This window comes from Heterodontus francisci, chromosome 13 (genome assembly GCF_036365525.1).
Source record: "Heterodontus francisci isolate sHetFra1 chromosome 13, sHetFra1.hap1, whole genome shotgun sequence".
Classification (NCBI taxonomy): domain Eukaryota; kingdom Metazoa; phylum Chordata; class Chondrichthyes; order Heterodontiformes; family Heterodontidae; genus Heterodontus; species Heterodontus francisci.
In genome coordinates, this window is record NC_090383.1 from 69,412,369 (window position 1) to 69,440,117 (window position 27,749).

A 27,749-nucleotide genomic window follows, 5' to 3' on the forward strand; every position below is an offset into this window, starting at 1 on the left:
ACAGGGCCTCAGGAGTCACTGGAAAGGAAGCTTTACCTTGAACAGCAGCAGGAGATATGCTTCCACATGTCAGAGTTTCCTGAGGCAGTGTGGGGTCTAGGGCAGAAAGCAGAGGAGTCCATCCAGCTGATGTGTGAGGCAGTGCAGGGTCTTGGGCAGAGGATGGACGAGTCCATCCAGCTGATGTATGCCACAATGCCTGAGGGCTATGAGGGCATGAGCTCCTTCATAAAGAGAATGGCCAACCTTTTGGAGAGCCATATGTAGCATTACTTGAAGTGCATGCAAGAACTGTGCACTGATGTCTGCAGGCAGTATGAGCACTGTGTAGCGTGGACCAATCAGCGGTGCTGATAGCACAGAAATCTTAGGAAGGGTTGCCAGCTGAGCTCCAGCTGGTGTCCTCTGCCAGGTATCTGGAGCACCCAGCAAGGGCTGAGGATGGCACCAAGGAGAATGATGATGCCATCCCTCAGGAGGCACCCTCATCATCCTCTGCCTCCTTGGCCCCTCTGACTGAGGGACTATCTGTGCATCAGGGCCAAGTGGCAGAGACTGTCTCTGCAATGACACAGTTGCAGCAGCCCATAGAGATGCCCCGGAGCATCTCCAAGACGAGGACAAGGATGACCACATAGGTATCTCAGCTGCAAGCCAAGACGAATGAGCAGGCTGCCTCCACCTCCTCCGAGGCCACACGGGGAGCACAGCTTAGGAGTGGCCCAGTGCAGAGCACTGAATGAGTCATTGGGGTGTGTTTTTACTGTCTCTGTCTACTGTTTGCCTTTCTTTGCACTGTATAAATGATGACACTTTACCCACATATCTGGGACTCCTTTTATTGCTGCCATGGCAGGAAAACTGGTAGAGGTGGTGAAAGCGATAACAGGATCCTCCACAGTGAGGACAAAGCTTCTGGGCAGATGTGCTTTCTTCATTGGCAGTAAGTGATTAGATGTTTCAGGTTGCATCTTCCATGCATGAGTTAGCACAGGTACCTCAGACTCCCTTCCATGCCATGCCTGTCAACCTGGCTCAGAGGGGCTCAGTTGAAACGTTCCTGAATCAGGAGATCCCTGACATTCATGGCGACCTCACGAGCCTTTCACACCCCGAGCCGTGCCCGGCCACCTCAATATGCAGCAGGGGCACCTCTCTGTTCAGCATCATCTCCCTCCACTTCCACTTACTCCTCCTCTCTCACTTCCTGCTCCTGCTCCTCCCTTGATGAGCTGTCTTCTTCAGGGCCTCATCGTCCTCAAGACGATGGAGGACCATGTTACAGACAATGCAGCAGACCACCACTATGACTGAGACCTTTGTAGGAGGGTATTGGAGGCTGCCACCTGACTGGTCCAGGCACTGGAAGTGCATCTTGAGAAGCCCGATGGCCTACTCGATGGTTGTTCGACTAGACAGCTGGCATTGGTTGTATTGCCTTGGTATCTCCGTCTGGAGTTCCTGTAGAGGGGTGAGCAGCCATGTCTTCAAGGGATATCCCTTGTCCCTTGCAATTCATCCATGTACCTTAGGAGTTGGACTGAAGATCTGAGACCGCATGAGCTGGCGTAAGATGAAGGAGTCATGGCAGCTGCTAAGAAAGCAAGAGCACATATAGAGGAAGCTCTTGTTGTGATCGCAGACCAGTTGGATGTTGCAGGAGTGGAAGCTCTTCCTGTTGATGAATCTGATTTTGCAGTCGCTGGGTGCCTTGATAGCCACATGGGTGTAATTGATGATGCCCTGCACCTGAGGGAATCCAGCATCTGTGCCCACTTTGGCAGCTGCAGTCTTCCTTTTGGATGGGTGGCCACCCTATTGTGATTGACAGCCTTGTCCCCTGTTCTTCTGCTTCCACAGTGCTGGGCAGGTGACGATCTCGTTCAATGCCCAAGTGCTGACTGCTCACTCTCCCTGCCAGCTGCACAATGCCAATGGCATCTCTTTTCCAAAGGCCAAGTCCCCCTCTGCTCCGCTGACCCTCTTATGGGGCGCCTCCCTTCAGCTGGTCAACAATGGACAGCGCAAGTAACCTGTGCAACCCCACAAAATTTCAACCTCCACCTCTAACAAGCTCTAATGAGCTGCTTAACAAATTTAATTGGCTTCAATAGGGAGGCTGGCAGGACAGCTGTCCTACCCTCCTCCCGGCCTGGTGAACATTGCCTCCATTCCCAACCTCGGGCTGGCGGGTGTGGGGGGTAGGTGGGGGGGGGTTCCTGAAAATTCAGTTCAAAATCTCTGCTCTTGATATTTTTCATTCTTAGTTACAACCAATCAAAGCAGTTACTCTTCGCCATTGAGTGCTTGGTTTATTATATACTGGGCTGAATTTTACCGGCCCCTCGACGCGGCATGTCGCGGTGCGAGGGCCTGTATAATGCTGCGGGGAAAGGCCTGCCTCGATCCGCGACGTCGAGAAGGGTTCACTGCATATTACTGGTGGTGGCGGGACCTCAGTGCGCCCCCCGCCCTGCCGCATGGCAGCGGCACCACAATCAACGTATGGTAATGATTACTTACCTTTGCTGCTTATGCAGTCCGCCGCCTCTCCACCAACACTGCCGGATTTTTCTTTGAACGGCCGGCCATTACGTGCCGTCGCGTTCACAACCTGAAAAGCCGGCGGGTCCTCACTCTGCATTACAGAAGGGAGGAGGAAGGGGTGATATGCAGGGGTCTCACTGTATTCTTAAAGTGAGGAGGGGGGATATGCAGAGGTCTCACTCTGCATTCTTAAAGGGGGGGATACACAGGGGTCTAACTCTGCATTCTGGAAGGGAGGAGGGGGAGGGGACACACAGAGGACTAACTCTGCTTTCTTAAAGGGAGGAGAGGGGATATGCAGGGGTCTCACTCTGCATTCTGAAAGGGAGGGGTTCTGGGATTACTGGAGAGAAAACTGTGCTGGCATGAAGGGGGGTACTGTGTACCATCCCTCCATTAACAGTGTAGGCTCTGCGTTTGTGAGGGGGCAATGGCACACTAGGCACCCTGTGTGTGGAGAGGGTGCCAGAAAGGACAGGAGCATGAAGGTTTTATGGATAGTGGGGGCAATCGATTCAGCTTGTAGGATCTTGATGTGGTCATGCTGTGTCACTCGGAGTGTTGGCCAAGATGGGCAATGCCATAGCACTCCACATAGTTGATCCAGGAAAGCTGCTGATGTGCCCGTCAACACCAATCCATGCCCTGTTAGGAACCTTCGAATACATGCAGCGTTCAACTTTATTTATCACTTGGAAATGGGTATGGATCATCCTCCATTGTGTGATCCACTGCACGTGAGGATCTGTATGCACCAGAGGCAATACCAACAAGCAGGTGCAATCCACGTAGAAGCCCCCGGTCATAAGCAGCAGCCCCCAAGGAGAGCCCGCCATTACGGTTGCTGTGCATCTACAGGCCTCACATGACATGCTATTCTATGTCAGAGCACCAGTGTCAGAGGCGATTGCGCATATAGAGAGGGTGGTGACACGTCTCTGTGGCCTGCTGAAGGATGACCTGCAGCCCATGGGCTCCAGTGGACATCCCATGCCTTTGTTCCTCATAGTGGCAGCAGTTCTCAAGCCTGACGCCTCTGTAGCCTTTTAAGGGCCCACCAGAGACCTTTGTGGGGTCACACAGTCAGCAGTGCACCACTGCATCAGGGAGGTCACCAATGCCCTGCACCGAAGGGCCAGTGAGGATGTCCACTTCAGGATGGACTCTCACAGCCAGGCCCAGCTGTTGGTTTTGGCACTGCCAGAGAACCATAGGTTATAATGTTCATAGACTGCACTCATGTGGCTATCAGACCTACTGCCAGGCTACCACCTGCAGACGTCCCCATTAAGGGAGCCCTCTCAATCTAGGTGAAGCTGGTATATGAACACCGCAGATGCTTGCAGCGAATGTGTGACCGCTTCTCGGGCAGCTGCCATGACACCTGAGTCTTGCGCCAGTCCCGGCTGCCACTGCTGTTCACTGAACTGGCTCAGATGGAGGGGTGGCTTCTTGGAGATAAGGGCTATCCTTTGCAGATATGGCTCCTGACACCAGTGAGAGACCCCACCACATCTGCAGAGGAGAGATACAATGCCAGCCACTGAGCTACATAAGCCACCATTGAGCAGGAGATCGACATGCTGAAAGAGCGCCTCCAATGCCTGGATGGATAGAATTATGCCCTGTACTATGGGCCGAAAAGGCCAGCTCCTTTCTTTGCTGCTCTACACAACTACGCACCCAATAGGGGCCAGGCCTGGCATGATGTGGAGAGATGACAACGGGATTCCTCCTCGGACTGTGAGGACGCTGAGGACCTACAACATGAAAGACGCATGGGAGGGTAGCTGGCACCCAGGCTCTGCATGCAGGGCTAGCAGTGAGGTAGGGATGTACAGAAGTGTCTTATCAGACAAAGGCTGCCTGCTCCATAGGAACTGACATGAAGTCTACAAGCCACACATCACCCTCACTCACCTGCTGTGCACCAGTCTACATCTGCAACACCCCTGTGTAAATCATTAGAGGCAGCAGCTGATTGAGCCAATGTCCATGTGACTGAGTCCTTGGAGACGCTCATGAGTAATGGTGGTGTGTCAATGCTGTTATTACATATAATATATAATAAAAACAAGAAATGCTGGAACCACTCAGCAGGTCTGGCAGCATCTGTGGAAAGAGAAGCAGAGTTAACGTTTCGGGTCTGTGACCCTTCTTCGGAACTGACAAATATTAGAAATGTCACAGGTGAGAAGCAAGTGAGGTGGGGATGGGGCAAGAGTTAACAAAAGAGAAGGTGTAGATTGGACAAGGCCACATAGCTGACCAAAAGGTCATGGAGCAAAAGCAAACAATATGTTAATGGTGTGTTGAAAGACAAAGCATTAGTACAGATAGGGTGTTAACGGACTGAAGATTGAACAGCAGCAAGTACAAACATGAAAAATACAGTGGGTAAGCAAACTGAACAAACTAAGATGAAATGAAATAAACATTAAAAAAAAATTGTAAAAAATGTAAAAAAGAAAAAATAACTAAAAATAAAAGTAAAGTGGGGGGCCCGTCATGCTCTGAAATTAGTGAACTCAATGTTAAGTCCGGCAGTCTGTAGTGTGCCTAATCGGTAAATAAGATGCTGTTACTCGAGCTTGCGTTGATGTTAACTGGAACACTGCAGCAATCCCAGGACAGAGATGTGAGCATGAGAGCAGGGGGGAGTGTTGAAATGGCAAACAACCGGAAGCTCAGGGTCCTGCTTACGGACTGAGCGGAGGTGTTCCGCGAAGTGGTCACCCAGTCTGCGCTTGGTCTCCCCAATGTAGAGGAGACCACATTGTGAGCAGCGAATACAGTATACCACATTGAAAGAAGTACAAGTAAATCGCTGCTTCACCTGAAAGGACTGTTTGGGGCCTGAGACAGTGAGGAGAGAGGAGGTAAATGGGCAGGTATTACATCTCCTGCGATTGCAGGGGAAGGTGCCATGGGACGGGGGACGAGGTGCTGGAGATAATGGAGGAGTGGACCAGGGTGTCGCGGAGGGAACGATCCCTTCGGAATGCTGACAGGGGAAGGAGGGGAAGATGCGTTTGGTAGTGGCATCATGCTGGAGGTGGCGGAAATGGTGGAGGATGATCCTTTGGATATGGTGACTGATGGGGTGGAAAGTGAGGACAAGGGGAACCCTGTCACGGTTCTGGAAGGGGTGAGGGTAGAGGTGCGGGAAATGGGCTGGACACTGTTGAGGGCCCTGTCAACAACAGTGGGGGGGAATCCTCGGTTGAGGAAAAAGGAGGTCGTATCAGAAGCACCGTCATGGAAGGTAGCATCATCAGAACAGATGCGTCGGAGACGGAGAAACTGGGAGAATGGAATGGAGTCCTTACAGGAGGTAGGGTGTGAAGAAGTGTAGTCGAGGTAGCTGTGGGAGTCGGTGGGCTTATAATGGATATTAGTAGACAACCTATCCCCAGAGATGGAGACAGAGAAGTCGAGGAAGGGAAGGGAAGTGTCAGAGATGGACCATGTAAAGGTGAGAGAAGGGTGGAAATTGGAAGCAAAGTTGATAAAGTTTTCCAGTTCGGGGCGGGAGCAGGAAACGGCACCGATACAGTCATCAATGTACCGGAAAAAGAGTTGGGGGAGGGGGCCTGAGTAGGACTGGAACAAAGAATGCTCGACATATCCCACAAAAAGACAGGCATTACTGGGACCCATGAGGGTACCCATAGCGACACCTTTTACTTGAAGGAAGTGAGTGGAGTTGAAGGAGAAGTTGTTCAATGTGAGAACAGGTTCAGCCAGGCGGAGGAGGGTGGTGGTGGATGGGGACTGATTGGGCCTCTGTTCCAGGAAGAAGCGGAGAGCCCTCAAACTATCCTGGTGGGGGTTGGAGGTTTAGAGCGATTGGACGTCCATAGTGAAGAGGAGGCGGTTGGGACCAGGAAACTGGAAATTGTCAAAATGATGTAATATGTTATTATATATGTTGGCTGTCCTGAAGGGCCAACAGTGCAAGGGATGTGACATTGGCACTACATGATGCCACACATCATTCACACAGAGAAAAGGACACACATGTTGATCAGGAACATTTAGTGAAAGACGTATTTACATTGCTGTGACACACTTGCGTTCCCATTCGTGTCAGTGTGTTCTCTGTAAACCTCTGTAATAGCTTTTATGGTCTATTTATGTCTCACGTCCTGGAATGTGCAAATTTAAGATTATTCACCCAGGTGCGGCACACCTACAAGAAGGAATATTACACTTGAGTGGGAGAAGAGGATTGCAACTTCACAGGACACTGGGACACAGCAGGGTAAGTATGTGGCAGCAAAGCGGAAAGTGCTGGGGTCACTCAGCAGGTCAGGCAGCATTTGTGGAGAGAGAAGCAGAGTTAACTTTCAGGTCTGTGAACTTGGACAAGTTAACTCTGCTTCTCCTTCACAGATGCTGCCTGACCTGCTGGATTTCTGCAGCACTTTCTGCTTTGCTGCCAGATTGACAGCAGCCCCACTCTTCAGCAGTCAAGTAAGTATTTCTTTGACAGCTGTCAGGAAGCAGGTGCTGGGCGCGTTAAATAGGGCCCCGGCACCTGCTGCACAGCTATCAAAAACTCTCTCACTGTGCTGAATGTTCCACCTCTCCCCACGTAATATGGGTGGCGGCCAGTGAATGCAGGCAGCACGCTGAGTTCAAAGGACGTTGCCACAAACAGTGGCGCCCCAATAAAATTCAGCCCACTGTGTGCACTGTGTAGGGTACTGAAGTGCCTGCACGTTATATTGAGGAAAGCGAGAGTTGGAGAGGAATTCATTTTGACTAGTTTTAGGCCCAAAATGGTTGATGTGCTCACCAGAAGCCAGAGACACGTTGGAAATTGAGCTTTGGATCTTATAATTCCAATGAATTGTGGGTGCCTGCTGAATCTTCTGAGGCAGCTCACCTGTTTCCACTGGACTATTTTGGGCCAGTAGAGAATCTATTGGTTTGGGGGTAGGGTGGCGGGATGCAAATGGGAAGGAGGTAAGTGTAGGCCAGCAGTGACCTGCTGTAGTGAACTGAAGCCCAAAGCAGCACTCCTAATCCTCCTGGCTCTATATTAGGATGCTAAAAAGTGAACATGTTCCAATCCGTTTTGGATGGGGATCCTTAAATAGACATTTGCATGTACAAGGTGCCTGGCACCTTTCTAAGGCAGCTGCCAGGGACTTCTGGAATATCACCAAAGCCAATAAGACATTGGGCATATTTCAGATGCTCTTGGAATGCTGGGCGTGGCCCCCTGAAATTGGACATTTTTGCATCTTTATTCATGAGCAATGGGCAAAATGCCATCCAATTTTGTCTTGCCTCCCTTCCCCCTGCCCCCCTTCCCCCTGCCCATTTGTTTAATCTGACACTTTTTAGTTCGATTTAATTATTAATGTTATCTTCTAAATGGTAAAAAAAAAATGTGATTTGCAGTTAGTTTACTGTTCAGATGGAGGAAGTCATTGGCTGTGCGGCTGCTGAGGTCACTGATGTGCCATTTTGTTTGCTGCAACATAGGCAAATTACTTTGGCAGGAAATTTAGTAGCAGTGTGCAGTGCATATTTTATGACATAATTTTCCATTGCAATTGGAATTTCTGGGCCAGGGTATCTATGACACTTATAGTGAAGCAACAGGGGCAGGGAGGTCTTCAAGAAATTTCCCATCCACATTTTCTGTAGTTCAAAAGGAAGAGGGAAGACTTGCATTTTATAGTGCCTTTCACGGCCACCAGGTATCTCGAAGTGCTTTACAGCCAATGAAGTACTTTATTTTTGAAGTGTAGTCAGTGTTGCGCTGTAGGCAACTTGGCAGCCGCTTTGTGCACAGCAAACTCCCACAAACAGCAATTGTTTTTTTGTGATGTTAATTGAGGGATAAATATTGGTCAGGATACTGGGGCTAACCCCTTTTTTTAAAAAAAAACTAGCACTATGGGATCTTTTCTGTTCACCTGAGAGGGCCTTGGTTTAATGTCTCATCTGAGAGACAACACCTCCAATGCAACACTCCCAACGTTAACTTAGATCTTTGTGTTCAAGTTCTGGATTGGGACAAAAGTGCTACCAACTGAGCCACAGCTGATAGGTTACAAAGGGCAGAGGTCTGTAGGACCAAGAAGGAAACTATATTTGCTGTTAAATCTTTCTTCAATTTGTTACCCCATCTGCAGGGGAGTCCTAAATATCAGAATTTTTTTGCCATCATGCAGCTGTTAGTGCCAGCTGTCCTCACCATCATTTAAACCCTGCAAGAAGAATTGGGTCTTGATGGTGCCAGTTTGAATCTATCTCCAAAACTGAAAACAAACTTCGGAGCGATTTGCTCTCAATTCGGTTGTTGAATGCATCATTATACTGTATTGGAGCACACCTGAAAAGTGGCCTCGAACAAGTGTCTCTTCTCCACCTGGTCGCCATTAAACATCAAAACAAATGCAAAACAATTTTATTCAATGTGGGTGAGCAGTTATATATTTTGCAATGCACTGTATTCTCTGTTGATTTCGTGGAGGTGGTAGAGCATATGGTCGATCCCATCTTATTCCTTTCTGTGATGATAGAATTAATGAGGAAGATTTCTGACGTTGCATTGTGTGTGAGAGACGGAGACAAGATAGAGAGAGAGAGATTCGCTTGTGCTGCTGCTCCTGCAGCGGCGGTGCTGGTTCACTTCGAGAGAAACGCCCGTGTGACGCGCTCAGCTCAGCAACCCGCTGACAAACCGAGCTGGAGCCAGAGGGGAGCCTGCTGTCCTGCACATGTAAACAGAGACGGGAGAACCAAGTAGCAGAGAGAAAAAAAAACACATTTAAATCTGCTCAGAGAATCTCGCTTTTGAAAGCCGAGAGTCATTTCCGACGTCCAGGGAATGTACTGCAGGTAAAACTCCATATTTGAATAGGATGCAATGCAGGAGCTGGTAACGGCGAGGCTACAGAGACTATGGCCCTAACAAGAGATGAGCATAGTGGAGCACATCTACTGTAGGTTAAAATACGGCATGAGCATTGCGATGGTGAAGGTGGTGCTTGACGCACGCATTTATGGATTGAACGCAGGGATTTTATTTTTCGCTGTGTACCTGCCTTGTTAATCGAGACACTTCGAACTCGGTTCGATCTGGACGGTATCGCACGTACGTTTAGTTTCCCTAAATTGGCAATTCGGATTTATATCTGGCGTCGGCTTCTGAGCATGGTTTATATATTGATAACATGTAAAATGGGAGGGAGGGCGATGCTGCCTTGTGGTCATGTTATCAGCACGATAACCATTAAAAAAAACGGCACAGTTTCGAATATAACATTTATAGAATTACTAGATCATTCCACTTTGAGTTTTTTTTAAAAAACGAGATGAAATGAAAGGATCTTCTGGTAGGAAACATGACAGCATGAGTGGATTTATGAAATGCTTGGACCGTGGATTTCCTTATCATTTTCACAAGGTTTTATGATTTCTAATTAGCTACACGTTTTGGTGAAATGCCGAGTTTCTAGATCGGTGGGGGAGGAGGGTGAAGCTATAATTTCCTTACAAATAAACCGTTCATCTTAGATGTCCCTGTAAAGAAAATTATAAAAGATCTTTTTATTTCTTACGGAACTTGAATGCTAAGTAGTTACGGCATGCTTTAATGTATGTCCAATATTATTTTTCAACCAAATACAAGCGGCATTTTCACTTAGCCAAAATAAGTAGTGGAATGATTTTTATCCTGTGACCAAAGTCCGATTTTAATGTCCAGAAGTCGAGATGATATTCACATAGGCAAGAATATTTTGCATAACTATATTTTACTCTATTGCTCTTTGTATTATATTCAGCATACATGCTAGTTCCATAAACCAAACATTTCTACCAAACCCGGGATCAAATGAGAATGTGCGACATTTATATTCCCACTGAAGTCCAACTGATTGTTTTCTCACGTTCTGGTGTAGTTTACTCATGTTTGGTTACATTCAGTTTATGATTGAAAGCAGTCAACATATTAAACTAGGTGTTCGCAGGTATGTAATTAGGTAAATTGTTTTCTCTGATTTATATAAATTTGGAATCTCGCACTGTACGCCATTGGATAGAAACATCTGTAGGGATCGCTCTGAGCTCGATGTATTGGGATGCGCCGTCTCTTCCCTTGGTGAAGATCATAGCCCACTACAGTGCTATTAATTGCTGCTACTCGCTGGCAATTTTTTTAAAGCTTTAATTAGATATAGAGGTTCAACGCAGGGTCGATAAATAGTTCCGAGACTTGCATGTAGTAACTTGAATATTAAATAGCGGTATGCAAAAAAAAAATCTATGTTTGGAAGTGGAGTATAGGAAAGAGGTTGCTGGATGTACGCTTTTTTTTTTGTACACAGCTTTAGAATGGCCACACTTACATCATGTTCGTCTTGTTAATGTCGGAACTTTACACGCAGAACGCCAAACACTAAAGGATGAACAATTTCTTCGTTCAACGTATCCATGTTTATGCTCTATTAAAAAAGCTATAATATTGGCGTTAAACCCTAAGTGACACATGTAGATAATCACGATTTTCTATATCTGCCCTGTTTGTTGACTTTGACATGCTTCTTCAACCCGCGCTCTCCTTTCCAAACTATGTTCCCAACAGCTTTTGTAATCCTGGCTGTTTTTGTGACACCTTCGTTTTCGGATATTTGTTGTTTCACAAATGTAGTCAGGGTGTTCTAATTATTAACGCAAGTTTAAGCATGCATGCTTAAGCAACTATTCTCAGATGTACTTTTGGAAAAAATATTGTGTTAACATCCTCCTTACTGCCATTTGTGAATTTTAAATAGGAATAATGATAAAGTGTTAAAGTTGCAGTAATATTTCCAGTGTAGCAGAAAAAATCGAGTGCAATTGAATTTGCTGATAATTTTAAGCCATCATTTCCATTTTGATAACATTATACAACAACATATGCTACAAAGAATGCTATTTATTATTAATTTACCTTTTAGAGTGCCTTATCCATCACAATATTTTCTCTTTCAACAAAATGTTAAAAACATTGTGAGCAAGACTGTGTAACAAAAGTGTAAGAACCAAATGTTTTAATGAAAAAGAAATAGGAAACAATTTTTAAAACCAATGCTAAAGAAGATTGGCATCAAGATGTGAACAAGTGATTGGAAAAAAGTAATTTTCATGTTGCATTTTTGCCAGAGTTGCTTTATGACTAATGCAATTAATTATTCTGTAACAATAAATAAGATTTTAAAGTTTCCAGTGCATTCATTACTGCACAAGCAGTGGGGTATGATTTATCCTGGTAGCAGCCCTTTACAGGGAGCCTATCACGTACATTATTGTAAGATGGTTTTAAACTGAGCTAGGGGTCATGCTATTATTTATTGCTTTCATTCTTTGCAGATGGCGAGTAGTGTTGAAGCTGCTGTAAACGCTGGAATCACAGGTTGGCCCTGAAAGGAAGACTTGCTGACAGGCTTTGCATGTCAAGTGGCTGCTGAGCTACTTGACAGTTTATGGTTTTCAGCACCTCTGGGAAGCAGGCAGCCCAGGAAGCCATGAGTGATGACTCAGAGTGTCTGTTTTAACATGATGGCATGAATCTGAGGATCTGTGCTGGGAATCTGTCACACAGAGCAGTTTTAGTATTTTAATGGGATTACTGAAGGGAAGTACAAAAGCAAAACTAGAGGAAGTCATCTGTTGGATCTGCACGTGGATTAATTCTTTTTCCAGAGAAAATTTAAATACTATTTGTTTTCTTACCTGGAGCTGAAAAAAGCTAACTGTGTAGTCTGATTACGAAGCAAAATCCACGGTGGATATGGGCCACTGATACCATTTGTTTTGCTGATTACCATATTTAATCCCGAATCTAAAAGACTGTCATCACTACCTTTCTGGAGAGCTGCTTCACTAACTTTATTTTAATTGTTGGATTCACAAAGGGATAAATTTTTCAACGCACAGCGTATCTATACTTCTTGAGGGACATTTTACAATTTGTTTGCAATCTGCACCAACCACATACTACACTTGCAAAGATGGCTGTTGTCATCAAGAAGAAAGGCCATTTGCTTTGGTTCGGCCTACTTTTTGGATGCCTTATTAACCTCGGGGTCAGTTTAGAATTTACTGGAGCTGCAGGACAATGGGCAAGGTTCCCAAAGTGGAATGCGTGCTGTGAAAGTGAGATGAGTTTTAATATGAAGACCAACATTTCCAGTAGTCTACTGGTGTATTTTGATGATGAAGGATTCTGTGATTTTTTAGAACTCCTAATTGTTGATGGATACCTTCAACTTCGCTTTTCAATTTTCTGTGCTGAAGCAGCCGTTCTACAGTCAGAGACAAAAGTGAATGATAGTACCTGGCATAGTATAGCTATTCAGAGGAATTTCAAGAAGACAACTCTAATAGTAGACAAAGAGGTTAAAACAGTTGAAGTGAAGTCAAAGAGACGAGACATGACAGTCTTTAGCAAATTGTACATTGGTGGAATTCCACCAGAATTCCATTCATCGGTATTGTCTTTAACATCGACCTCAGTAGGAAGTCAAGAACCATTCCAGGGATTAATAACTGACCTCAAGGTTGGAAATGGGACCACCACACTCATTGATGGTCAAGGAATCAAGATGGATGAAAACTATCTTTGCACAAATCACAGTCTATGCCTAAATGGTGGAACCTGCTCTGTTGTACACGAGAAGGCAATTTGTGATTGTTCTCACACTGGCTTTCAAGGAAAAGACTGCAGCGAAGGTAAGATGACTACAAGCCTTTTTGTATTCGTTTTCTGAATTATTACAATTTTTGGTAGTTGTAGGGGAACAATTATCTATTATTCTAGGATTAAACATGGTGAAAATTCTTCATATGTACTGCAATTATATTTTTTCACTGACATCTTCCAATATAAATCAAATTTTCTTTAGCTCACTTTATTTCTAGATCACACAACTGACATTTTGTACTCTTTCTTATATCTTACACCTTCAAAGGCCCCAAAACTTCTATAACATTTCTATTTAAAGCTAACCCATAAATGTAAAAATAATATTTTCCAAAAAAAATCAAAAGCCAGCAGCACAATCATGGGAGAATAAATCTGAACAATGAATTATAAAACTAAGTAAACAATATTGGTACAAGAAACTTCAAATGCTAACTAGATTTTTGAATGCTAGTTTTCCGTTGTGCAAGTTTTGTGTATTCTCAGCCACATATGTAAAGACTAGGAGCTCTACTAAAATGGTGTTAACCAGCTGGAATTTTTTAATGTTAATATCACAAATAATTCTTGCCATGCCTATATCTTACAAAATGCAGATTGTGCATATGTTTGTGGTCAATTCTTTGTCGTTTAATGTGCTTCAATCATAGATTTTCTAAATAATGTTGTTTAAAATTGTCAGAAAATATAATTAAAAGCAATAGACTGTCCATATAAATTAAACTTTGACATGCCCTGTTTGCACTTACAGGCCATTCGTATATGCAAGATTAATTGCTTTAAGATTCTAGGTAGTACAACGCTTACGAAGTTTTTTAATGAAAGAAAATGACCATTTAACATGTCATCTCTTGTTCCTTACTGACATTCTTTTTTATGTGATAGGGAAGATGAATTTACAGTGTATAAAAGACATATTTCTATGGGTTTTGATTCTTTCACACTTGTGCTAACTCTTCCTACTGATTTATTTTTTATTGTAAAAGAAATAGCAATATTAAGTACTGTTTTCCCATTTGGATGCAGCAGCTCATTTGTTGGCTTGCAGCCGTATGGACCTCCTCTGGTAATTATTTAGTGCTATGAAGGAAGGGAAACCACATGAATTATATTTGGATCTAATTTTGCTCATGTGAAAACGTAGCCATGCTGTTGGATACATGTATTGCCACTCCAACTGAAATATGACCTAATTCATAGCCAGGTCCAAAAATCTGTTTCAGTAGAATCGCCACATGCATGTCATTGGTTCTTTTGTCCTGATGCACAATGTAATGACAATTTTCAGTAATTATTAGTAAATGTGCAAAATACATAACAGTAGTGTTCTTTTCTATTATGAAAATATTATGATGACAATCTTCTCAAAAGAAGAAACACTCCTGCAATGTTATGGTATGAGACATGCAGTTTCCAACACCAAATAAGTGGTTAGAGATACTGAACCTAAAAGCAAAAGATTAAAGCACATCTTTCCCATCAACCTCTCTCCTTTAATTGTAAAAAAACCTCCATCTATAACACTTCCAATATCCCTACTTCACGTGAAAAGAATGCTAGAGATTAATATGTACCTTTTGTGATCTCGCAAAGCTGCAAAACCGACAGTACTTTAAAATACCTGCTTTTAAATGTGTGGTAATAGCCTAGTATTTCTCAAGCATAGTAATGGTTTAGGTAACATCTAGTATCATGGCAGCCACTTTTGACTTATGAAAATCTGATGATGTCTGAATATATTACTTAGCTGAATATATTATATGTTGTCTTACACTAATGTCCTACACAGAAAAAACAACTTTTTAAGAGGTTGCCATGTGAATAATTTCCACATATGATTGTTCATTTTTTAGCTAAGAATTTTTGCATGATTACATGGCCTAAATCTCCTTAATCATGTTTTTTTTAGAAATACAATAATTATGTGTAAACATTATTTTCCGTGCACTATTAAATCATAAATTTCCCTAATTATTTTTGAAATCCATTTTGTTTAGCCATTGATACTAAGGGGCTGAATTGTTTTTTGAGAAATTATTAAAATGCATGTTTTTTGTCAAGATTAATAAACTACTGATGAAATTAATCATTATAAATGTCTCAAAATGGTTAATTGAGCTGCAATTTGCAAAGTTTTTGCAGGAAGTATCTGAGTAAAAATTAAGATAATTGTGAGCTATCTACAAAGTGCTGCTTATACTCTGGAGCCCTGACTTTCCTGCTGAAAGTGGTTAGAAATAGGCCACCAAACCTTCCCAAAAATTTGGAGAATTTTGAATTTTTCTTGTAGTTTTCCACTAATCAGTTGCAATTAATAATTCCTGGGATATCATCTTGGATTTCCTGAATCTATCTGTTGTGTCCAAATATGTAAATAACATAAATAATCAACAATAAAATATATCATTAATTGTATTATCTGTAATATAATGGGATTGGAATGATGGTGCCACACGGTGAGAGGAATGCAAGACTAAGAGCAAAGAAAAAAATAGTGAAGCTAGCTACAAATATAAAATACAATAATACAGTGACTCGAATAAAGCAATAAGTGTGAGATTGTATTAAAACACAAGATAGTGTGTCTGTAATATAGCAGTAAATGAAATAATTTATTGTGAACAGAATAATGAAATATCAGAAACAACAATAACAAATACAGTAAGGTAACTCAGAGTGAGACGCTGTAATTAATATACTAGAGAATGAAAGCGGACAATTGCAGGTTTAGTAAAAGATAAAAATTGAGGCTAAATATAACATGGAAGAGAGTGAGCATAATAATGTTGGTATATAATAGGAATAACTTTTAAGTTTGCACTCATACAATTACAGTTGCATGGTGTGATACACTGTTATTTAATACAGTATCTGCCAGATATACTAATGTAATAAAAACTTATGCACTATGCGCTGTGTTGCAGTTTACTCCCATCACTGGTTTGGTGATAGAAAACAAATCCTGTTTGATGAGCTCATTGACACCTGGCTTGACCTGAAGTAAAATGCTCCCTTTTTTTGATTTCATTCTACATCTGAAGAAAGTTATGCGAGTTTCTCATTATCGACTTTAACAAGTGAATTTTGACTATTACTGTCACTTTTCACGGATTTTAATTAATATATTTTGAGACATTTAAGAACTCAACAGCACGAAACATGGAAGAATAGCCTATTGGCAATTACTATTTAGACTTTTACCAACGTTCTTACTCATGCCTGCTTTTAGGCTAAAATTAGCAAAGTCAGGAATTCCGCTCTCAAGATTCTGAATTTACTTGAAATCTCATAAATGTTACTGATAAAGAAATCCAGTATTTCAAACATATTCATCCATTTGAATTTTTATTCAAAAAGTCACATACTTTTATACAACACTTGAGTTATTTTGTATGTATTTTCTGGCTGTGCAGTAACATTTTTGTAAGGGAAGACTCGCAAAACTTGTGGTTATACCAATGTGCTCATATTTACATTCACAAGGAAAAATAAGATCTGTAAATAGGTAGAAAATATTGCCTACTTATGTGAATATAGTTATGGTGGGACTAACCTTTACTTTGTGTTCTTGTAAAGAATATTGGGATCCTTCTGTAAATATTGTTCTGTAGATTCTCTGTGGGGAAAATTTTGAATTACTTGGTTGAAATATGATTTTAAAAAATTATTAGGTACATTTTGTGAAGCAGGTAGATGCTTGCTGTTGTTTGTATATTTATTTGCTTAGCTTGGTAAAATTTTATTTAATTATAATGCATACTACAAAGTTTTTGTTTTAAGAAAATAGCCCATTCACCTAAGGGAAAGTTTCCATTTGTCACTTTTTATCTTTTGCTGACAATTCATATAGATTGCTCATATAATTGTGAGATGAATTTGAAGTCCATATCTATTTAGCTTCCTGGAATTGCTTTTTCTTCATTAGTTTTAACTTCTCCTACAGTTTGTGCTGATTCTTCATTGAAGAAATGAATGTCAATTAATTGTTGGTTTTGCATGTGATGAATACAGGAGTTGAGTTGTTGGTTATTTGCCCCATAGTCCTCTTCCATTTTTTATTTAGCATTATGACAGAGGAAATATACATTAATGAGTTTCACCTTTAATTTTTCTTCACGTCTGGGCTGAAATCAGTAGCTGCTGTCTTTGTTTCATGTGTGGCTGATGTAATTGTGAGGCTAGATGAATTGGAAATTTAATGCATAACTGATCTGTTGGTTGTAGAGCACACTACAAATGGTGTGTACAGAAGTGCTATTAACCACAATGATGTGTGAGCTATTAATAGGTTGACACCGAGAGGATGTGCTATTTTATATTATAATTAATTTATGATTCTCTAAAGTGGGAAGATGGTTGGTTAAAAATCAAAATATAGTAAAAAAAACATTTTTGAAAGAAAATTAATATGTTTAAAAAGCACAAGACATGGAATAAATGTGCCATTTCAAATGGTTTTATTTAGTTACAAGAATAGGCAAATAATGTGAAAGTTTCTGTTACATATTTTGGTTTGACAAATGATATGCTGTGAATTAGAGCGATAGATTTTTCCTGATAAAGCATACTATTTTCCAGAAACATTTACTGTAATGCGCGTTAGTTGCTTGGAACGTTTCTGGATTGCTGGGCATCATGGACATCTCCAGATTATTAGACAGTTTGATTAAATGATTGCATGTTGCATGTAGGGATTTTAGGACACCGGAGGTCTCACAAAATAGAATCTTGGACTACATGTGTCATTTATATTTAATGTTGCAGAGGTATGTTACTTATACATGATAATAGATAAACACTTGTAAGTTAAATGGCAAATAAATCATCAGATGAGTCAGCTGGCATCTTAACTGGTGCCACGAGAGCTTTATCAACATTTTCTCAATGTTGATTTTTAGTTTTTAAACTCTTAATTGAACAAAATTAGTAATGTTATTGTTCAGTTGTAATTATGACACATGCAAACACAAATTATTGGTTATATAGTATGTTTTTCTGTAATCAAATGTGTTAGCATTCAACTGATTGTTCAGGTGTTGCAGTTAGATATGGTTACATTGTGTATATTTGTTTCCTTGATTAAGTATGTTTACAGCCAAATGACTGGTATTTTGATGTTGCAAGAGTATTTATTTGATTTAAATGAACAAATATCCTCTATATTGTATATTATATATACAAAAGTAGCCATAAAGAGGTGACATATTAGGGCAATTAAAATGCATTCTGAAATTTGGATATCATTAACTACCGGCACAAACACTGGTTCACAACACTGCCATCTGAATTCTGTTGTTATGTAAGTATGTTATAAATTATTCCCCTCCTGTAAAGGTTCAGCTGTTGAATGACTTGTTGCAACATTTCTCTTTTCCAGGTTCTTGATATTATGGTACAATTGCATACATGCTTTCAATCAAAATAATGCTACAATTGATAGAAAAGTTAAAGAAAGCAATTTTAGTAAAATGATAGGTTGTGTTATGTAGGGCATAAGTAAAATAGTAACTTCTAGACCCGATGCTTGACATGAATAAAAAAATTATTTCAGTTCATGTGAAATAATTTTGTTTTCAGGTGTATTTTATAATTGTATCAGAGTAGTCAATCACACTTACAGAAACATCTAATGGTATTTAAGGCATATTAAAAGTTGTTTGACCAAAAATTCAGTTTCTCAATAAATCTGATATTCAGGAAAATATCAGTTATGGCACAGACATTGGGCTGGATTTTACCATAGGCGGACAGGACTGCGCCACTGACTTTTGTGCTTCCACCTAGCCCAGGGATCCCACCCGCATTTTACGTTTCCCCAGGCTTTAACTGTCCCAGAGGGACAGAGGGAGGAAGTCACACCTCAGTGAGCTGCTGGCCAATCAGCGGGCCGGCAGCTCTTAGTCCCAGCAGCACCACCGGGAGCAGTGGCCACTGCTGGGACTGCAACCCGGCCGACTGAGGAGGATGCCATGGAGCTGGGATCCAAGGTAGGTTGCCGATGCCTCGCCGAGGGAATCAGACACACCCCAGTGAGGCAAGGGTGGCCGTTTGGGTGGAAGGGGGCGTTTTGGGTCCTGGGGGTGGGTTGGGAGGCGGAGGAGGCCCTAAATCGGGCACCCTGTGCCCGACTGCCATGGCACCCCACCAGTGCGCGTGAAGGCCGGCAGCTATCACTGGGCGGCCTTTCACAACCCCAGCATGCCCGCTTGTCACAGGTAAAATACCCATGGAGGCGGGCGAGGCCCATTAAGTGGCCACTTAAGGGCCTTGATTGGCCTTGGTGAGTGGGCAGGAGGGCCGTTTCCCCCCACTCCCCCCTGCCGACCGCCGTAAAGTTGGCCAGAGGCAGGAATGGGGCGGGAAGGCCTCCCGGAGCCTCCTGCTCAATTTTACGCCGTCCCCATCCACCTCCAGGCCACCATCCGACAGGCTGGTGTGGAGTAAAATTCAGCCCATTGTGTATATGGCGGGCTGAATTTTACCAGCCCCTCGACGCTGTGGGTCGCGGCGCAGGGGCCGGTAAAATTCTCCGGGGAGAGGCCCGCCTTGACCCGCGATGTCGGGAAGACCTCGGTGCAGCCCTCCCCCACCACCCCGTTGCTTGTCGGCGGTACCCCAATTAACATATTCTAAACAATACTTACCTCTGCAGATTACGCAGCCCAGCGCCTCTCCTGCATACATCGGATTTTACATTGAACGGGCGGCCGACACGTCCAAGATAGCAGAAATGACCTCCAAAATCTAGGAAATCACCTCTAAATCAGTGAAAGGACACCTTCAAAAAATGGTTCCGAAGAAGGGTCACTGACCCGAAACGTTAACTCTGCTTCTCTTTCCACCGATGCTGCCAGACCTGCTGAGTGGTTCCAGCATTTCTTGTTTTTATTCCTTCAGAACAAGTCCTGCTAAACAAAAGTTTTTCAATTAGGCAAAGAAGCAGCTATCAAAGTTCCATATTTAAACGCTTTCCAGTCAGTCAATTTCACAGTCCTGTCAATCCCTGTTGTTCTCTTGCCTTGTTGACCCTGGCGAGTTTCAGACAGCCTGGGAAACACATGCACTGGCAGTTCAAGCCAGAATCCAGGGTTAAATTTTCAGTCAGATGGTTTTTCTGCATATTCAAATCGCAGCCCTGCCTGTCCCAACAACAACAGCAACAACTTGTATTTATATAGAGCATTTAACGTAACAAAACATCCCAAGGCATTTCACAGGAGCATTATAAAACGGTCTGACACCAAACCATGAAAGGAGGTATTAGGTCAGATGACCAAAAGCTTAGCCAAAGCGGTAGATTTTAAGGACTGTCTTAAGAAAGGAAAGTGAGGTAGAGAGGCTGTGAGGTGCAGGGAGGATATTCCAGAGCTTGGGGCCCAGACACAGAAAGCACGATCACCAATGGTGGGGCAATTAAAAATCAGGGATGCACAAGAGGCCAGAATTAGAGGAATGCGGATATTTGGAGGGTTGTGGGGCTGGAGGAGATTACAGAGATAGGGAGGGGCGAGGCCATGCAGGGATTTGAAAACAAGGATGAGAATTTTAAAATTGAAATATTGCTTGAATGGGAGCCAATGTAGGTCAGTGAGCACAGGTGTGATAGTTGAATGAGACTTGGTGCAAGTTAAGACACAGGCAGCAGAGTTTTGGATGACCTCAAGTTTACAGAGAGCAGAATGTAGGAGACCAGCCAGGAGTGTGTTGGAATAGTCATGTCTAGAGGTAACAAAGGCACGAATGAGGGTTTCAGCAGCAGATGAGCTGAGACAGGGCGAAGTTGGGTGATGTTACGGAGGTGGAAATAGGCGGTCTTGGTGATGGCAGGAATATGAGATCGGAAACTCATCTTGGGGTCAAATGTGACACCATGTTGCGAACAGACTGGCTTAAGCTCAGAATGTTGCCAGGGAAGAGGGATGGAGTCAGTCGCTAGGGAACGGAGTTTGGAGTAAAGGTTAACCAAGTGTGTTTCCTGCATGCTTAGAAATGTACACCAGTTAAATACAGAGGTTAGTGGATTCCTGCCGGCTGCCCAACACACTGGTATATTTTGATGTTTAACCCTCCGCACAAACCAATACCCGCCAACTCTTGCAGGTTAAAATTTTTCCCATAACCTTTTCATGTCGGCAACTGTTCCAAGGCACTTTATAGGAGCATAATCAGACAAAAATTGACACCAGTTCAATTAAACAAATCTGGAATAAAAAGCTAACCTCAGTGTCATGCAGGCCCCCACCTGCCAAGAATGAGGCATATTAAGTTTGTCCTATGAACATTGATCTTAAACTGTTGCTGCAGTGAAGAAAGGACTTGTTAAAAAAAATCACCAGACATTTGGCTGGAAGGATATTTGCATGCTAACAGACAGTGCTTGTGGAGACAAAGGGCTATTACCTGGTCCATTTAACCCACAATGGATTTTGGTCACCAGACATTGAAGATGTAAGGAAGAGCATTCCAGAGACTGCTAAGGTGATGCAATCCACAAAAGCTGGGACTGGTTAAACCAGCTGGTCACATGACTAACTGGCTGATTCAGGATTTTTTGAACTAGCCACAAAGAGTTTGAACCAGAAAGACTGTTTGCTCCTGTACTGAGAAGACCTGTCTGCTCCGATCTCTTTATCATGGAACTCCAAATCCACTGAAGACGTGAACCACAAGAGAGAAAAGTCTCCTATATCGAACAAGGTTTAAGAAGAATACTGGGTCCCAACAAAAAGCAAGACCTACCAACAATCAAGGACTCTACCATGAGCTCGAAGAAGTGTAACCAAAACCATTTTCAGATATTGCCTCAAATTTTTCCACTTTATTTCTTCTGCTATTTTCTGTCTCTATCTGCATGCGTGTATCACTTATGCATGCTAGTGTGGGCACGTCGTATATCCAAAGGCGTTAACTGAATTAATTTAATAAAATTCAAACTTTCTTCTTTAAACTTATGGAAACCTGTTTGGCTGGTTTCTTTGGCTCTTTTCCATAATTGGAAAGCAGTGAACAAGGATTCACTAAGGGGGAGCTAAAAACATGATGTGTTTTAAATTAAACCCTGTTACGGTAAAGACCAGGTGAAGGCTGAGAGGGAACCCTAGACCCCTTATTCACCGGGTTGTAACACTCAGTAATGATGATCACAGAGTGACCAGACTGTCGTCAAAATGCATCTGTTTCACTAATGTCCTTAAAAAAAAACTGCTCTCCTTACCCTATCCGGCCTACATGTGACTCCAGACCCACAACAATGTGTTTGACTCTTAACTGCCCTCTGAAATGGCAGAGCAAACAGGTCACTTGTATCAAACCACAATAGAAAAGTTGAATAAGAATAAAATTGGACAAACCACATGGCATCTACCTAGGCACTGAAAATGACAAAGGCACAAACCGCCCACTCAACCCTGTTAAGGCTGCCTCACAAACATCTGGGAACTTGTACCAAAATTGGGAGAGCTGTCCCACAGACTAACCAAGCAACAGCCTGACATAGTCATACTCACCGAATCATACCTTACAGCCAATGTCCTAGACGCCTCCATCACCAACCCCAGGTATGTCCTGTCCCACCAACAGGACAGACCAACCAGAGGTTGGAAGCACAGTGGTATACTGTTGGGAAGGAGTGGGCCTGGGAGTTCTCAACATTGATTGCAGACCCCATGAAGTCTCATGGCATCAGGTCAAACATAGGCAAAGAAACCTCATGCTGATTACTATCTACCACCCACACTTGGCTGATAAATCAGTGCTCCTCCATGTTGCACACCACTTGGAAGAGGTACTGAGGGTAGTACAGAATGTACATGGGATAGGGACATTAAGGTTCATCACCAAGGGTGACTCGGTAGCATGACTGCTGACCTGACTGGTCAAGTCCTGAAGGACATATCTGCCAGGCTGGTCTTGCAACAGGCGCTAAGAGCACCAACATGAGGGAAAAGCCTACCTCATCTCATCCTCACTGATCTACCTCTCACAAATGCATCTGTCTATGACAGTATTGGTAGGAGTGGCCACCACATAGTCCTTGTGGAAATGAGGTCCTGTCTTCCGACGGGGACACATTCAATCGTGTGGTGTGGTCCGACCATTGTATTAAATGGGATAGATTCAGGACAGATCTAGCAGCTCAAAACTTTTCATCCACAAGGCACTGTGGACCATCAGCAGCAGCAAAATTGCATTCCACCACAATCTGTAACCTCATGGCCAGACATATCCCTCACTCTACCATTACCATCAATCCAGTGGATCAGCCCTGGTTCAATGAAAAGTGTGGGACAGCATGCCAGGAGCAGCAACCGGCATACCTAAAAATGAGGTCCCAACATGGTAAAGCTACAACACAACACTACATGCATGCTAAACAGCAGAATCAGCATGCTGTAACAGAGAAATGTGATCCAACAGCCAACTGATCAGATCAAAGCTTTGCAGTTCACATCCAGTTTTAAATAGTGGTGGACAAATAAACAACTAACGGAAGGAAGAGGTTCAATGAAAATCCCCACCCTCAATAATGGCAGAGTCCAGCATGTCAGTGGAAAATACAAGATTAATTACAAAAATACAATACATTTGCATCCACCTTCAGCCAGAAGTACCGAGTGAATGATCCATCTTGGCCTCCTCCTGAGGTTCCCAGCATCACAGATGTCAGTCTTCAGCCAATTCGATTCTTTCCACGTGGTATCAAGAAACAGCTAAGCGCACTGGACACAGCAAAGCCTAGGGGGCCCGATAGCATCCTGGCTGTTGTACTGAAGACTTGTGCTCCAGAACTAGTCACGCCCCTAGCCAAGCTGTTGCAGTATAACTACAACACTAGCATCTACTAACAGTGTGGAATATTGTCTCGGTATGTTCTATCCACAAAAAGCAGGACAAATCTAATCCTACCAATTACCACCCCATCAGTCTACTCTCGATCATCAACAAAGTGATGGAAGATGTCATCAATAGTGCTATGAAGTGGTACATACTCAGCAATAACCTGCTCACCGATGCTCAGTTTATGTTCCACCAAGACCATTCAGCTCCAGATATCATTACAACCTTGTGGTCCAAAATTGGACTAAAGAACTGAACTGCAGAGGTGAGATGGGAGTGACTGCCCTTGGCATCAAGGCAGCATTTGACCAAATGTGGTCTTAAGGTGCCCTAGTAAAATTGAAGTCGATGGGAATAAGGGGCAAAACTCACCATTGGCTAGAACCATGTGTAGCATGAAGGAAGATGATTGTGGTTGTTAGAAGCTAATCATCGCAGCCCTAAGACATCGCTGCAGGAGTTCCTCAGCGCATTGTCCTCTGCCCAACTATCTTTAGCTTCTTCATCAATGACTGTCCTTCCATCAAAAGATCAGAAGTGGTAATGTTCACTGATGATAGGACAGTGTTCAGTTCTATTGGGAACCCCTTAGTTACTGAAGCAGCCTGTGCCTGCAAGCAAACATTCAGGCTTGGGCTGATAAGTGACAAGTAACGCACACAACACACAAGTGCCAGGCAGTGACCATTTCCAACAAGAGAAAATCTAACTTGATGTTCAGTGGCATTACCATTGTTGAATTCCCCACCATCAACGTCCTGGGGGTCACTATTGGCCAGAATCCTAAGTGGACCAGCTGCATAAATATTGTGACTACAAGAGCAGGTCTCAGGTTGGGAATTCTGTGGTAGGATCTCACGTCCTGACTCCCCAAAGCCTGTCCACCATCTACAAAGTACAAGTGAGGAGTGTGTTGGAATACTCCTTACTTACCTGGATGAATGTAGCTTCAACAACACTCAAGAAGCTTGACACCATTGTCATGCAGACCCCACCTACCAAGAATGAGGCTTATTAATTTTGTCATATGAACATCAATTTTAAACTGTTGCTGGAGTGAAAAAATGACTTGTTAAAGAGACATTTGGGCTGGAAGGAAATTTGCATGCTAAGAGACGCTGCTTGTGGAGACAAAGGACTATTCCCTGATCCAATTAACCCAAATGGATTTTGATCACCAGATATTGAAAGTGTAAGGAAGCATATTCCAGGGCCTGCTAAGATAATACAATCCACAAACGCAAAAGTGGTTAAACCAGTTAGTCACATGACTGACCTGCTGGCCAACTTGTTTTTTGTGCCACACAGAAGGGAAGAGAAGGCAGTTTTGCAATTGAAGCTGGAACAAGCAAGCCTCTCTCAAGGCTGTCTCTCTCTTGCCTTCTCCCAAGCCACCAGACCCACGGAAGACATGCACACCTCAAGAGAGAAAAGACTCCGACATCGAAACAAGTTGAAACGTGAATTGAGCCCCAACGAATAGCAGGACTTATCTGCAACCAAAGACTACACATTGAACTTAAAGGACAGTAAATAACTGATAGATATTGCCTCAGACTTTTCCCCTTTATTCTTTCTACTTTTTCTGTCTCTGTCTGCATGTGTTTATTGCGTATGCATGCTAGCGTGGTTGCTTAACATATTCGTAGTTGTTAACTGGATTAGAGTTTAAGATTAATAAACTTCTACCTTTCTTGTTTAAATCTAAGGAAACCTGTCTGATTGGTTTCTTTGCCTTACAATTGGAGCAGTGAACAAGGATTCACTGAAGGGAGAGCTAAAAACACAGTATTTCTAAAATTAAACCCTGTTACGGTTAAACCAGGCAACCCGTAGATCCCATCTCACCTGGTCGTAACACCATCCAGGACAATGCAGCCCTCTTGATTGGCATCCGATCCTCCACCTTAAGCATTCACTCCCTTTACCACCACAGTGTCAGCAGTATGTACCATCTATCAGATGCACTACAGCAACTTGGCAAGGCTCCTTCGATAGCATCTTCCAAACCTGCAACTTCTACCACCCGGAAGGACAAAGGCAGAAGGTGCATGGGAACACCACCACTTGTAATTTCCCCTCCAAGTCATTCACCATCCTTACTTGGAACAATATTGCCATTTCCTCATTGTTGCTTGATCACAATCCTATCTAACAGCACTGTGGGTGTACCTACAATACCACATGGACTGCTGTGGTTAAAGTGGGCAGCTCACTACTGTCTTTTCAAGGGCAATTAGGGATGACCAATAAATGGCAGCCTTGCCAGCGATGGCTGCATCCCATGAATGAAATGTAAATAAATAAATGCAGGCAGCAAAGTTTTGAGGGAGATCAAGATTATGGAGGGTGAAAAATGGGAGGCTGGCCAGGAGAGCATTGAAATAGTTGAGTTTGAACAAAAACATAGATTAGCATTTTCACTGCAGACAAGCTGAGGCATGGATGGAGCCGGACAATGTTATGGAAGTGGCAGTATGTGGTCTTTGTGATGAAGAGGATATGTGATTAGAAGCTTGCTTATGGTCAAATAGGATACCATGCTTGCAAACAGTCTGGTTTAGCCTGAGTCAAGTGGACAGAGAGATGCATGGAATTGTTGGTGAGGGAACAAAGTTTGTAGTGGGATCCAAAGACAATGGCTTCACTCATCCCAATATTTGATTGGAGAAAATTATGCAATCAGATAATCTGTCAGACAATACAGAGGCAGGGGTTGAGAGATGGTGATGTGGTAAAGCTGATGCCGTCAACATGTATGTGAAACTTGATGTCATGTCTTTGGATGATGTCACTGAGGGCAGCCTGTAGGTGGGAAATAGGAGGGGCCAAGGATAGATCTTGGGGAATTCTAGAGGTAATGGTGCTGCCGCAGGAAGAGAAACCATTGCATGAAATTCTTTGGCTGTCTGAATAGGTATAGAGGAACCAGCAAGGATTGTCCTTCCAACGGAGGAGAGGCATTGGAGGAGATTGCTATGGTCAACTGTTCAAAGCTATAGAGTGATCAAGAAGGATGAGGCGGGATAGTGCATCCTAGTCATGGTCATCGAGGGTGCTATTTATGATATTGATTAGGGCTTTTGCAGTGCTGTGGGAGGGGAAGAAACCTGACTGGAGAGGTTCAAACATGGAGTTTTGGAGAAAACGTACATGAATTTAGGAGGCAAAATCACATTGGTAGGGAGAAGGAGATTGCGGATTTAGTAGTTTGCAAGGACAGAGGGGTCAAATGTGAGTTTTCTTGATTTGGGAAGGTTTTGACAAATTTGAATGTGAGTGGGACAATACCTGAGGAAGTAGCAAGGAAAGCTAATCAGATCTTCAAATGTATGGCTGAAGTGATCGAATGAAAAGTTCAAAAATGATAATGAGTCTTTACAAGCCACTGGCACAGCTTCACCTGAACTACTAGTTGCATCTCTGGTCAACATACTGCAGCTGGAATGTTCAAGAATTAGAGGCAATGAATTGATACCTCACTATGAGGAAAGGTTAATGAGCCTGAGATTGTGCACTCTGGAATAGAAAAGGCATAGAAGAGATATTCACGTATTCAAGATTCTTATGGAACCCCAATATTGGGTTGGATTTTGCGGTCGATGGCAAAACATCAGTGCTCACTGCTGACCTTGAAGAAAACTGCCTACAAAGATTG

The 27,749-nt window shown here is 43.1% G+C and overlaps 1 protein-coding gene across 12 annotated transcripts in view; it reads left to right on the forward strand.

Annotated features, from left to right (window-relative positions):
* Positions 1–27,749, forward strand: part of nrxn1a (neurexin 1a) — a 2,153,831-nt gene that overhangs the window by 121,055 nt on the left and 2,005,027 nt on the right. For 11 of the 12 annotated variants that reach the window (XM_068044955.1, XM_068044958.1, XM_068044965.1 and 8 more), the window contains exons 1-2: positions 9,230–9,408; positions 11,923–13,284. In XM_068044955.1, the coding sequence (XP_067901056.1) occupies positions 12,564–13,284 (721 nt within the window). In that variant the 5' untranslated portion in view covers positions 9,230–9,408; positions 11,923–12,563. Of the gene's footprint in view, positions 1–9,229; positions 9,409–11,922; positions 13,285–27,749 lie in introns of those variants that run through there. The other variant, XM_068044956.1, reaches the window with a different exon arrangement.